Raw genomic sequence first — 14,706 nt, forward strand, 5'->3', positions numbered from 1 at the left:
CAGCAAGACTGCAATTTTTTACAGATGGCATAGCATGATTAAGAAGTGTAATTTAAATGTCTGATGCTAAACAAAAACAGATGACATGGTGGTTTTGATCAGACTGTGTTTTTAAATAACACTTGTTTAGAAGTACGTGCTTCACAACAGTGCGAAGGTCAGAACTGGTTTTCATGTCTTCTATATGTGCCAAAGTATCACAAGGTAAAATTCAGTTGTTATCACATTTGCTTTGCTATCTGTCAGATATGTATAAAGGGGCTTGTGGCTGAAACAATCTTAGCACTGTAAGTGCTGGCTGCACTGAGACAGATGATGTTTTGTCTCATCTTTCAGAGCTGCTACCATATGCACTGGTCTATTCAGCATGATAGATGCAGTCAGTGTAGGCTGCACACCTGTGTTGTAAAGCTGTCAGATGAAAGCTCCCTTAATTTGATAAGAAAATACTAATGCCTGACCAGGTACGTCAGGAGCACGGAGAGTAGTCTTGTCAAGTAATCACCAGAGCTCATAGCCTTAGCTCAGGCAATAAAATGTGTCACCAAAATCAGTAAGATCCTTGTTACAGCTCTTTCTTTGAGATGAGACGAATGCTTGGCTTCAGTCGTTCATGTTACAGAATAGTCCTGAATTATTTCATTCCAAATTTCCTTCCCCTTCCCTTCCTCCAAGGTCACAGCTATGAAGACGAAGGATACATCCTGCTGACATGTCACTCAGTGCTCAGGAAATCTGGATTCTATTCCTGGCCCTTCCCTTGGTCTAATGGATAACCTTGCACAAGTCATTTCCCTCCTCTGTGCCTCCATGCTCTATTGATAAAACAGGATTTACTGCATATCATCTTTATTTGCTTCCTATAAAAAATACTTGTTTCAAAACCTTAAAAAGAAATGTAATTTATTCCTGGGCTAGGAATTGGCTAATCAGAAGTGAGCACTGGCTCATTTGTGATTTTATTTTGTTGTTTGTATTACAGTGTGTGCCTGGAAGATCCAGCTGAGATTACTGCCCCTTGTCCAAAGCAGGCTGAGAGCATCTCAGTATAAATATTTTGTAATATGGTTAGAGATTAACAAAAATAGAGAAATCATCATTTACTTTCTGAACAGATGGTAAATAGTATTGATTTCACTGGTTGTTGAGTAAATAATTATAGTATATGCCATGCTAATTTATTCTGGGCAGTATCTCAATTTAAATAGTCCCAGTGCAAGTCCAGGGAGCAGTTTAAGTCTTTTTGGGGTAAATGATATCAGAAAATTGACCTAAATGAGAAATAGTTTGCTCAAACAAAATTATGTCATTTGTTTCTAAACAGGACACATATACCCCCATGTGAATCTAGAGTCCTTATAATGTGAAGGAAGTGCTAGATTTAAGCTTGTTAACAGTAGATTTTCTTCTACTCAATGTGGAGTTGACTGTTTTCATCAAATGACTATATTCTTAAAATTATTTTGATGCCTAAAAAGTACATTGATTTTTATAAATGTTTACTGGAATTTTCAGAAACATCCAGGTACTTAATTTTATTTAAATTGGAAATAGAGATCTGAAGGCTTGAAAATCTCAATAGGCACATATTTGCATCTTTAGACATCCCTATGCCTTGAAAAATTAGATCTAGGCGTCATTATCAAACATACGTTACTTTGACATTTCAACACTGGTAGGAGATAAATGCATCCTTAATTGCCAGCAGTATGCAGGGAAGGGGGGAAAGGAGGGATAAAACCAAGTCAAAGTGGGAAACAGTGGGTTGAAAAGGCTGAGCTAAAACTCCAAATAGAGAATTAATTTTTTACAGCTACAGAACAGAAACACAGCCCAAGGAATTATCTACCAATACTCGCATACGAAAATTGTGGCACCTGTGGCCGTATAGCAAAAGAACATGGTAAAGAGAGGAAGTCGGGACGTTGCTGTGCACTGCTGCACCTCGTGGTACTCTCAGAATCATTCGTGCCCTGGGAGCGTGGCGCTTTGCCCTGGTTTCTGAGCAGAAACTGGAGCAAAGTTGCACACCTGCAGTAAGCACAAGTAAATTGTACTAGCCACGAGGAACCCTGGCTGATCTTTGCTTCTTGAGCTACGTTGATGCATTGTATGAGCTGCACAGTTTTCTGCCTGTCTTGCAGACTGCTGTAGGAGAGGAGCACAGCGGAGAGGGAGTTGCTGTCATGCACAAGCACTACGTGTTGCAAGTTATCAGGGTGTTCCATGGTAGAATGGATGCCTGGCCTTCTTTGGGGTGGTCCACGAAGCAGGAACCAATGTTTGTTGTTCAGGGTCCTTGTGTCGTGCATGGAAGGGCTGGAAAAGATATTCCCTATTTCAGCCCCTTGATAGTTTCTGTAAAGAATGTGTTGCTGCTTAACGATACGCAGCAGGTTCACGGGTTTTTGGAGAAGGTGCCACTGAGGTGTCACAGTCACTAAAGACCAGTGAAGTGTGAGGTAACTGTGGAAGAGCTTTGTTTGGTACACTGACCTTTGGAATAAAGATACTAGTGGCTGGCTGGCTCTCTCAAATTCTGCAGTAAATTGAATTTAGATACGGTCATTGCTTACTGTGCATAAACTTTTTGGAAGTGTCTCAAACCAACCTTTTAAACTGCAGGTATAGTTTTCTTTCCTGGATATCTGTCAGCAAATGGTGTTAGCATAAAGTTAATGAGACTGTTCTCTTTAAAGCATGAAAAACTGTGTTCCTCCTTTATTTTGTTTATACCACTTGACACACAAAATTTTTATTCTTTTCAATGGAACTGAATTTAGCATCAGTAATAAGTATGGCCAGTCATCCTGTCAAAATAGCTCTGTGAACATCTTGGTACACGTTCAAAAATAGCGAAAACAAAACCTGTCCATCCCTCAGACCTGCCCACACTTACTTATACAGGCACATCCCCCCGAGGGCAGGGCTGATACAGAACGCAGCATGTTGCAAGTCAACTGAAGGTGGGATTTGGGGTTCAAACTAACCCATTATATGCTGCAAAGGTGCAGTTACTGCCATGGAAAAATACAGTATCACAAATTATCAGTTTGTTTTCCCTGAAAACGTCCTTCTTTTACGGGAACTGGATTCTTGTCACACTAGGACTTCTCAGTTGTGTTAGCACCTCCAGGACAGAGCGGAGGTGATTTTATTTGTTGAGTCAAATTAAATGTTTATAAGGAAAAAAAACTGTCACAATTTTTTTTGACTGCTAAAATCAAGTCAGTTTGTGTAGAAGGAACAGATGCTGCGCAGCAGCTCTGTGATAAATACTGTTTGCAGTCTGTGCTCTAAGTGGAATTTAATAGTTTTTCTTTCTGGGGCAGATTGCCTGTGCTTACTTAAGTAAACAATCTTTGCTTTCTATTTGTGATGCAGCTGCACTTCTGACAGTGAGACGGGGGAAGATGTCAGGTATGGTATCGTATGCGATTATTGGTCTTCCTACTAAATCGATGGCAACACAAGGAACCAAAGGTTTCTAAAATCTATGCTTAAGATTTTCAGAGTCAGAATTGTGAAAATCAGTGAAACTTTCACTGCGTTAATTAGCTTAGGATACAATTTTTGAAACCACCCGTGTGACTTAGGAAAATAAGAGCTGGATTTCCTTTATGAAAACATTGCCGTTCAGCGATTTTGAAAATTGTATCCTAGCTTTCCTGTATGTCTTTGAAAATCCTTCTCTTAAAGCTTGAACCAGATTATTCCCTAATGCTGCGCTTTAAAAAATAGTATCAAGTATTGCTTCAAAGTTTTCATTTATTAAAGCAAATTCTCCCCATTACCCTTCTCTTCATTTTTTACATCCTGTCATAAGTTTATTTTCTCACCTAGCATTCTTCAGGCACGCACAAACCAAGAAGTGTGGGGAGTAGCAGATTAGTCCATCTGTTGGCAAGGGTTCCTTGCATGGAAATTATTTTTACCTGATTAACATAGCTCAGCTTTAATTTTGGGGAATATCTACCAAATCAACTGAGAGCAAAGCTTTCTGATGTGGTTGTCATTTTAGTGTGGCCCACAAACCTCCGGAACGGTAAACCTTGTAAAAGTGACAATCCTGTCCCTGCTGAAGTCAGTGAGAACTTTGTTACTGAAATGGGCGGAGGAAAAATGTCATATGATGTCCCTTTCCTTGACATGCTAAACTCTGTGTCTTCTACTGACCAGGGTATTTTCTTGGTTCTGTGACGCACCAACTCTGCCACTGCCTTTTCTTTAGATCTATCAGCCTCTTCTCTCCCATTTGCCTTATTTCTCAGACTTGTTACCTGGTTGTCAGACTGAGTCCTGCAAAACTTCTGCTCCTGTCTATGTGTAGTATAAGAGGGAGTTTCGTGTATCTAACGACTAAGCCTCATGGTAAAGGATACTTGGAAATCTCACAGTTCCTTCTGTGTAAGAGAGACTGCAATTTCTGGGCCAAGTTAAAGTGAAACCATTTGAACCCATTAAGGTACAAGAGAAATATGATCAGAATTAGACAGTCACATGTCTGAAACTGTTATGGGGATGGACAGCAAACAGATAACATGCACAACGGTATGGCAAGCATATTAAAAGGTAGGAAAGAATATTAGACTATATGAAACAATTATCTACATTATCATAGGTTCTGGGAATCCTGGTTATGCTGGGTAAGAGCTGTAGGAATATGTCTGGTGGTTTTGTTGCACTAGCATCCTGTAGAACATTTTTGGTGTTCTCAGAACAGAGAGTGTTTTGAGCCAAAGTCTTGTGAGGCCTTGAGCGTTTGCTCATAGGTGTTGAATACTTTCTACAAGGTGGTTTAGTGCTTCTCAAAACTGAAGCTTTAACCATGCCTTTTTTAGGTCAATATCACGTAGTACAGAATTTTAGCATACTTGAGAGAGGTTTTTTTTCTGTTATGCAGTCATTTTGCTGTATTTTTAATTATAGCATAGTGACAGTACTTTAAGGTATTATTTGCATTGTCTAAAATAATTTATTTAAAAAAAAAAAAAATCTTATGTTTGTTTTCTGCAGCCCAGAGAAGGAATCTCCTGTTGACATGGAATTCAGGTACAACACTTTAAAAACTAATGGCAGCCTCCAGAGGTCCCTTCCAACCTCAGCCATTCTGTGACTCTGTGAACATTCTTCAGAAGTGTCTGCACTTAATGAGTTGTTCCTCCTTAGAAGGCAAATGGGTTGTCTCTGTATGCAGCTACTTGCAGTAGATTTAGAAGTAAAACCAAGCAAGTGACCCTTGCAGTTTAATAACGGCAAAAAAGTATGCTTCTGAATACGCAGGACTGGCAATATCAGAATGTTCTATTACCTACCATCAGGCCGAAAATAATGGAAGCGTATTTTTTTGTTCATGCAGTAATAGTGTGGGACAGGACAGTACACATTTCTCTCATATCTAGAGAACATTTGATTTTGAGTTGTTGACCGATACTAGAAATTCATGAATTGTGCAAAATAATCAAGATAAAGCTGTAGTCAGCAAGCCAAAACACACAGGAAACGCTTTGCAATGTTTTATTTCTTCTACCATTATAATCATAACTCCATTGCATTTTAAGTGCATCTATTTTCTTTTTAAAATCACGAACGTTTCAGACTTGGTAGGTTTATTAAGGCACTGAGATTCGTATATGAACGCCCCTTAACTAGTCTTATTTTCAGTGATCTTGAATGCGTACTGAGCCTACTGGACTTAACAAAATGAAATGTGAAGATAGAGTTAGATTAATAACTTTAAACAAACAATCTTGACAGTGTTTCTGATTCTAAATTAATGAACAGGCTTGATCCTATATTAGCCATAGCGCATAGTCTCCAGGGAGCTCAGGGAAGGTTTTCCCCGATTGTTCTAAGGTTGGATTTTGCTGTCTGCCTCTCTGTGATAATTAAGAGGCTATGGTCAGTCTGTCTTGTGTTACCAGAGGAAAAAAATTACACTCCATTGATGAAAATACGTGTTTGCTTCTGCAGTCTGGGGGCAGGAGGCAATTACTTCCACCTGCAGAATAAATTCCTTGTAAGTCTTTGTCTGCTTAAGCCATTTGTTTGCATTCAGGCTTTTAAGTGTGAAACCTTAGGTAGGTTCAAGGCTTTCAGAGCAAGTGTTGCACACTCTGTTTGAGAATATTTTGTTCTCTGGATTTTTGGCCACATGTTTCTCACAGTTTTAGTAAAAGTTCTGTTTGACTGCCTCTTTACTGTAAGAAGCACTGTAGACATGCCATAGATTTCTCATATGATCAAGCACTTGCAAGCTTTTTGCTTATGTCAAAATATGATCTGTATGTCATCCTAGTGTCAATTTGCAATTAGATTAATTTAAGAGGGGTTTACTAAATTCTAAATTGATAATGAATTTCGGCAAGCTCATTGCTTGTTCCCAAATTCCTTACAGTAATTAATTCTCACTGATGGCCTAAAAGCACAATGTAAGCCAAACGTGAATGGTGTTCCCAGGCATTGTGCTGGATCTCAGCATGGAGTGCATCTTGCTGGCAGTGCCTGTATCTTCACTGAACAAAAGCACACTTTTTAAAAAAGTTTTAAAAACATTTTCCTCAAAACTTTGCTACTATTTTTCAAAAAATAAATTAGAAGTAACTTTCAATCGCATTGAGAATTAAGGGCAGCAAAGGCACAGTTTCAAGCAATGAAAAAGAGGGGAAGGGAATACGCGTTCATCTTGGAATGCTCAGAGCAATTTTTTCTCAATCATTGGGATGAGAATTTCATACTAATTGAAAAAATGCCTCCCTCTTGAGGCAGAACTGAATGGTCTTTGAATTAGGTTTTGGGACTGCAGGCTGGGCTGCGTAGGGGATTTTTTTCTGTCTTTTCTTTTTTCTTGTTTCTGTTTCATTTTCCATTAAAGAGAATTCATAAAACATAATTAAATTCTAATGAGCCATCAGACTTTTGAACTTGGAAGCATGTTAGCAGGGTAGTGTAACTGTGTGTTCTTTCAGGTCATCAAAGAAAATTGGATCCTATAATGACTTCTAAGCAAGCTTGGTGAAAGCCTGAAAAAATGAGCAGGGCAAGTGACCTTGACTCCCGATTAAAAAAAAGATAAAGCACCTGGTGTATTTTGGCAGCTCATGGTTTGAATTGTATTCAGGTCCAACTAGAAAGAGGCTGCTGTAATGGCTGTCTAGCAGACAAAGGCTACGTTTGGGTGAGAGGTCCTATCTTTTTATTGGATTAGCTGATATAGCTGGAAAGAAAACAGATAATGCTTTTAGGCGTATGATCCCTCTTTTGGCCCTTTTCTGGAGAAACGATGATATGCCAATGATTTTTCCAACAGTATCGGTTTCGCTAATAAAAAATGTTGCCTTAGTGGGGTCCTTAGTGCGCAACAGCCACAAAAGCACTACTACTTCACTAGCAGGCAGATACATTTATTTTTAAAAGTAATAATAATAATACCTATGAAATAAAATATGCATGGTGAGATCCTGTTGACCATACCCTTCTGATGGTACATTATGGGGGCAAATCCACAGGGGAAATTTAGCAAGTATTTTTTGTCTGTGTTCTCTTTTATTGTCTTTGTAGACATAGAAGGATTTTACCCATGGCTACCCATTTACTTTAGGACTCAAGTTCTCTTCTTAGAATGGGGAAAATAAATGTTGGGGGGGGGGATTGCCTTTGTGCATGTGTGGAGTTATTTTTCTTTTTAAACACCTTAAAAATATCTTTTTAGAACATTCCTCCTGAAATGTGTTGCCTAACAAGTGATCTGCTATACTTTTTTTTTATTAGTCTGTCCAAACAGAGCTGGGATTCAGTCTTTAGTAATTTTCTTCCTGCCATCCGCACTGCTCAAGAGGCAGCTTTACTGAGCTAGCCTCTCCAAAACCCACCTCACAGCAGAAGAAGGGGGAACAAGCTGAAATTTAGTTAGGTGAACAATTTCAGTATTCTGTTGGAAATTTAACATCATATGTATTTCCTTGATGGGAGAGCTATTGGTTGTCCTAAAGAACAAAAATGAAAGAGCGTTTTTGAAGACTTACTACCAGTTTTCTCCTTTACAAGAAAATGGTTTCCAAAAACGCTTGCTGCACTGGTAAGCTGGGAACTCTGTTTTGTTTTGTTTTTCCCCAGGAAAAGAGGATCAGTAGCATATGCATCACAGAAGCCTTGGTTGCTCAATGCCACAGTGGAAGAGAATATAACATTTGAAAGCCCTTTTAACAAACAGAGGTAACAGGTTTCAGCACTGTTACATGCTTTACTCCCCCTTTCACTAAATAATGGACTTGCATAGGCCTCAGGTCACGCATGTGGGTCCCCACCTCCCCCTAGTAACAAACATACTGCACCTGCCTGAACATGACAAAAGACCTTGAGTTCTGCGCGGTCCCCCTTTGACCATGTTTTTCCTGAAGGACACAAGGGACAAAGTTCAGTCTCACTTGAACTTAAGTGTAGTAGTGTTTTCATTTCCCAGGACCGTGTTTGTGCAGCATGCAGTATTCCCTTCTTATACCTAATTGACTAGTTTAACTGTCTTAGAAGGACTTTAGCTATTCAGGAGTGGGAATGTTGTTTATTACCATTTCAGTGTTTGGTACATTGTGAAGGATTAATGGGCTGCCTTTTTATTCAGTACAAATGCCCACCGAACATTCTAAAATATTTAGAAGTTAATTGCTGGTATTCCATCCCCCCTGCCCTTAAGAAGTGGTTGGCTATGTATTCACATCCTACGCACATTTTTTCTTCTTCTGTCATCCTTGGATACTGAAACAAGGAACAAGGGCCCTGGGCATGAAAAAAGTTAAATGCTAAACACAGTATGCCATGGAAGACGTGCTTGTTTTGCCTGGTTTTAGCTATTAAATGTTTTTAATTGGGAAGCTGACCTAAGATGCTTTTTCTTAGCTGAAATATTATTTACTTGCCTGTGATTGAAAGAGATCCCATTAGAACAATTAGTGGCTAACAAATATGTTTTCCACTGTGTGATTTTTCCAGCTGGTTAATTTTGTTCTTCTGCAGGTAGGAAATGTGCTTCTTTAGCAGTATCTGTGTGGATTTTGTGTTACCTGCTTTGTTTCCACAGGTACAAAGCAGTAATTGATGCTTGTTCCCTCCAGCCTGATATTGACATTCTCCCTCATGGAGACCAAACCCAGATTGGAGAGAGGGTCAGTAAACAGCTTCTATTTTTGTTTTAAATATATAGAGAGTTTATTATTATTTTGTTGTGTTCTTAAAATCTTGCCTGTTATTTGGCAACAAAGGTAATCTTTTAGTTGAATGTATGTTTGGGTCATTAGTCTGAGAGCTCGTTGCTCAGTAAACATGGAAACACTGTCATTTGTGTGAGATGCAATAATTTAAATGTGCTGATATCAGAATGTTTGACTAATTCTGTGGCTGCTGTCTCAGATATCCTGACTTCACGGTGCATTTTTTGGTTTCTTTAGGAATAACATAAAAATAAGTAATTCATAGATCTTTAGAGCCCCTTCATTTAAAAAAGAGCAGGTGTTTAATAAACAGCAAACTAAGCTTTATCGCATCAGGGAAGATTAGGGAGTGACAAGAAAGGAAACGGAAGTCCCAAATTTGTAAACAATTTACTCTGGCATATACTGGCACTGTCACAAACAAACAAGACAACAAAAAACCCCCAAAACCACAACAAACCACCCCCACACAGATACATTTAAGGATACATTTCCATGCCTAATCTCCACACTGGCTACCGTGCAAATTTTAAATGGATTAGTTCCTAACCCAATTCATAGTGTAGCCAAACAAATGTTTTTTGACAGAAGGAGGGGAGGGGAGGGGGAAGGTGGGTTAGTGTCTTTTGGCAGCAGTACTGGCTTATGAGAGCTTAAGGTGTTTGTGAAACTGCAGGCAGATCGCAGGCAGATCGCAGGCAGGACAAGTAACTTAGAGCAGGGTGGTAGCAGGAAACTAAGGGCCAAAACCAAGGACAATAGCAACCAGGTAATGTTCACCTCCGCATGGTCTGACCTCCCAGCTAGCAATTACTGATTACAGTATATAATGGAGCTGATATAGTATGAGAGCATACGATTACAAAAATAAATAAAAAACAGGACACAGCCAGACTCGTAAAGCTAACTTTTGAGTAGAAGTCTAGTTTAGACTGCCTGCAGAATATCTATGCCACCTACGCCATTATGTCGCCACAAACCAGTAAACATTTCCCATCCCTCTGGTATGTATGGAGTACAGCTCTGGGCAGAGTGCTCTGGCTTTTCTAACAATTTGTGTACTGTGTCCCAGCTGAATTACAGGCCCACGCTCTTGAAAAATTTCTCTGAGTTTCTTTGTCTGGAAAGTCTTCTGTGGATAATCTGATCAAAACATGAATATTCAATTGGTGTTTCTATAACTGTCTGACTGTTTTTCTCCTGCTTATCCGCAGGGTATTAATCTGTCTGGAGGGCAGCGCCAACGTATCAGTGTGGCAAGAGCACTTTACCAGCAGACAAATGTTGTGTTCCTGGTGAGTAGGTGCCATTATGTTTATGCTGCAAACATGAGCATGAGATGCGAGCATTTAGAGTATTGCATGGGTAATACACACAGAACACTGTGCTTCACTGAGCTAAGCCAAACGTGCACTGTTTATTTTATATCCGTTGTCAGCTAGCCTGCAGGTAAGAAGGATTTTGTAAATGCTGCAGACAGACAGATAGATACTAGGATACAAATTGAAATGCTGATGCTTCCCGTCTCAGTCTATTGAAATTTCTTTTTGACCCTTGTGTTTATCTTTGGTACTTAGAAATTTAATAGTCTCAGCTGTATTCATAAAATTCCTAAGCTATCTCAGGCCTAAAATTAATGTTGTCCTGTGTCTGGGGTGTTTCCTTTCTGCAACAAACTAAGCTGTCTTCCCACCCTGAACTGCTTGTTGTATATCCTGTCCTAACTTCAACAGAAGTGCGATGGAAAAAGGAGTGAGAGCAGGCTCTAAAAACGTAGTAGGTGGGAACACAGATGCATCCTACACACTCGCTAGTAGTGAGCTTGCTGGCTTTCCAATTTAGGACTTCCTTGAAAACTGAGCTTAAGAAGGAGCTTTGAATCCAGCTGTTATGACAGCCAGACATGAGTCACGTGGGACTAGAAAAGCTGTGCATGTTAGAGGTCATCCCTAAAAGTCTGGGAGGTTACTTAGACCTTTCCCTGTAATTAGGCTGATCAATATGTGCTTGCTTCGTGTGCGGAGCATTTCCAGGCATTGACCAGAATGCAGGAGGGTAGAGAGCAGTTGGGCCAGGTGCGGCAAATCAGCAGATCCAGTATTGGGCTGTAACTTGGTTTTGTCACTTTTGTCCTTTTGTGCGGGACACTCAATGATCTCCTAATAGTAGCAGGTTTTCTTACGGTTTGATAATGTAAAAACACCTACAAAGAAACTTTTTTCCAGTTATTAATCTTTCAAATATAATCAGGAATCCTATATGTTAGTATTTGCAAACACCCAGTTCTTTTAAGACTGATTTTGTAAACAAATGCTTATGAAACTTCTCTCTCACGAGTGTGCAGCTCATATTCAATAACCTTTTGTATTCCCTAAACTTCTTGTGATCGTTGCTGACATGAAAAAAGATCATGTGATAATTCACTATGTATTTTATTCTTAATTATATTCATTCATTCAGCATGTTTTATTTCTCATGTCGGAGTAGTCCTGTAGCATGAACTGATTTTTTTCAGGTGTCTTGTCACCAATGCGTCATTATAATCACATGCGGTGAGTGCCGCCTTAATGAACAGCCTCGCCTGACTCCCCAGGGCAGTGTCACCTTCTGTGAACCGGCGTTTTCAGTTCGCAGAAGTGCAGCATTGCATACGAGGTGGCCGTGCACAAACTCGGGGCACAGAATGACGTTTAGGTCTGTGCCAGACCAGAAGAGTGCAGCAGTAAAGCTGACAACACACATCCGTGCTCAGTGAGCACAGTGCACACGCAGTTGTGCACACATTGTTGAGAATAAATTCTGTATCACAGTCTGAAGTTACTGTGTTGCAAAAGCACTTTTTAATTGCTCTATGTTATGACGCTCTGATTTATTAGAATTTCAGTGGTCATATTTATCCTACTGTTGATTTCAGATATTTTTGGTTTTGTAGATACATGAAAGCAACAATGCTAAAGTATCTAATGCAGTCACAATAGAAATTGTTGCAAAATTGAAGGGAATAAAAGTTCAAGGGGATTTTCTAAAGCACTCACCTTTTTGCTTATACCTTTCCCTAACTGGTGGCAATGATATCACTCAGAGAAAGCAGAATTAACTCAAATTCAGCCCTACTTTATCAGCAAACATCTGGACAAAAGAAAACAAAATTTGATTTTTAAGAAATCCTGGGTTTAGTGTAATATAATAGTACAAAATAATGATACTAAGTAAATCCTACAGCTAGTATTAGTAGTGCAAGCAGAAATAATAGATTTGAAATTCCATATAAATAGGATTATGTAAACAAGTCCCGCAGAAGATGGTTTAGTTAGAAGATTAGTTTATGCCTAAATTAATTGCATATAATTCATTGATTCAGTAAGATGATCTAGGTCATAAATCAAGCATCTGAGCAGAGTCATCAAACTGATCAATATTTCTCCTTTTGTGATTCTTTGTTAATAGAGTTTTGATTTATGGATAAAAAAAAATCGGAAGGCAATTATGTACAAGGGAAATGAAAATGTGCTCTTTGTCACTGTCCCTGGAGCACTTTGTGTAATGTAATATATGCCATAGACATACATTGCTGCACTGTCTTGAGTCTGACAGAAACAATGTACTGCAGTTATGGAGGCTATGAAACGCATCCCTTAAGAGAGGAGCAGATCCCAGAAAGCCTCAGGCAATCATAGCATTTACACAGCTGGCGTGACCGTGTGTCCGAGTACTCACTGCAGAAAGACAGTTCAAGGTTTGTTGTCATGTAATTTAAGAAAACCATTCCTCAGAACAGCTTTGATCTTCTGATGGCCTCTTTTGTCTATATTGATCTAACTGGTTTTACCGGTATTACAATCTGTCAGTTTCCTGAAATCGCGTAAATGCTGGCTCCAAAAGCTGACCTCTTTTCCTCATGACAGGATGATCCATTTTCTGCACTGGATATCCACCTAAGTGACCATCTCATGCAAGAAGGGATCCTGAAAATGCTACAGGAAGACAAGCGGACCATCGTGCTCGTAACTCACAAGCTGCAGTACTTACCCCATGCTGACTGGGTAAGAAAGCTCTTCCCGTTTTTTCTGAGGAGGCGAGAATGCGGCACGATGATGTCTTGCTACAAACAAGGCTTTCGCTTCATCTTTCCACCAAGTGGTAGATAAGTGAGAAGAGACATAATAAAGATCTTTTGAAAATTAGCCAGTGAGTTTGGGGCGCTATAATTTTGGGATTCCCATCTTGGAACACCTAAATAGGTTGGATTTTCATAGAGCTGATACTTAATGCTCTCATGAAAGCAGGCTGCATTTAAAATATATTGAGTATCCAAAACCATTAGTTATATTGGAAGATTTTGCTCATTTTTTTTAATCTCAGAACAGTGAAATGTTTGAGTAACATATTTGCCTCTTCTGGGATTTTACTAGGAATTTGTCTGTGCTGTCACAGAAAAAGGTATGTTTATGGATATTGAGGTGCATGGAAATATAAGGAAAAAAACAGTATTACCTTGCAGTTAGTACTAGTACATAACGTATCAAGAGCATCTGTACCCTTTGTATGTTGGCAAAATTTTAAGAAATGTGTAGCATTCAATTGTTTTGTTAGGTGTCTTTGTTACCTTTTGTAGTTTACAGAAAATAATGAAGGTATGCTTTCTATAACAGTTTGCAGCTGCAAATGTCAAAGACGAAGCAAATCAAGTAGGGTAAGGAGGTTTGTTTTGTTGGATTTTTTTTTTTTTTTAGTTCATTGGTTCACACTGGCCGTGCACTTAGTTCTCCTACAGTTACCCAGCTACATCACAGGTCCTCTTGCCCACGAGGATTGATGACTGCAGTTATGCCTCCTAGCAGGGCTTCTCTGTCATTTGCATCTTGCACAGACTATAGCAGCATTTACTCTGTCTCAAGAAATAATTGTATTTCAGCTGCTTTCTGTTCTTCATATTGGCTTGCTATAAAGTTGCAGATAGACATTAATCTTGTTCTGATCGTGTTTTTGGTGGGCAGCATTTCTCCTTTACAGTGTCTGCTGTGACCTTGTCCCTCAGTTGTGCACCCTTAAGAATTACTACTGTTCTAAACACAGTTCTGGTTTTCCGGTTAGTGTCTTTCAGGATAAAGGAATTTTCCTCCTTGAAATTGCCTCCTTCCCCTCCCTATGAGATCCATCTTAGGTTCCTCTTTTTCCAATTGTTATGTATTGGCTTTTTTTTTTTATATGGACAGCTATGGCCTTGTATCAGTATAATCTTTTTCATTTTCTTTATGAATGTCAGACCCGTTTCTAGGTGTTCATGTCTTATGAGATGCTCTAAGAGAATTATTTTATTTGTATTATCTTCTAATTGGGTTTCAGTAATGTTTTATGAAATATACTGTTCCAAACAGCCTGTAGGCCAGCCAGGATTTGTATTAATTAAGTTTATAATTAAAAATTATTTATTAAGAGAGAGTTCAGTTTTTTTTTCCTAAGCACAGCTCTCATTAAGCCTTAGGAAATCTTGCCCAAT

At 39.1% G+C, this 14,706-nt stretch overlaps 1 protein-coding gene across 1 annotated transcript in view; it reads left to right on the top strand.

Moving 5' to 3' along the window:
• The window catches only part of ABCC8 (ATP-binding cassette, sub-family C (CFTR/MRP), member 8), an 82,931-nt gene that overhangs the window by 45,715 nt on the left and 22,510 nt on the right, over window positions 1-14,706 (top strand). The window contains exons 17-22 of the mRNA XM_009328610.1: window positions 3,385-3,420; window positions 5,017-5,052; window positions 8,116-8,214; window positions 9,077-9,161; window positions 10,421-10,501; window positions 13,112-13,249. Coding sequence (XP_009326885.1) covers window positions 3,385-3,420; window positions 5,017-5,052; window positions 8,116-8,214; window positions 9,077-9,161; window positions 10,421-10,501; window positions 13,112-13,249 — 475 coding nt within the window. The remainder of the gene's footprint in view (window positions 1-3,384; window positions 3,421-5,016; window positions 5,053-8,115; window positions 8,215-9,076; window positions 9,162-10,420; window positions 10,502-13,111; window positions 13,250-14,706) is intronic.

The sequence above is a fragment of the Pygoscelis adeliae genome, unplaced genomic scaffold (assembly GCF_000699105.1).
Source record: "Pygoscelis adeliae isolate BGI_AS28 unplaced genomic scaffold, ASM69910v1 Scaffold166, whole genome shotgun sequence".
In the NCBI taxonomy this organism is placed as follows: domain Eukaryota; kingdom Metazoa; phylum Chordata; class Aves; order Sphenisciformes; family Spheniscidae; genus Pygoscelis; species Pygoscelis adeliae.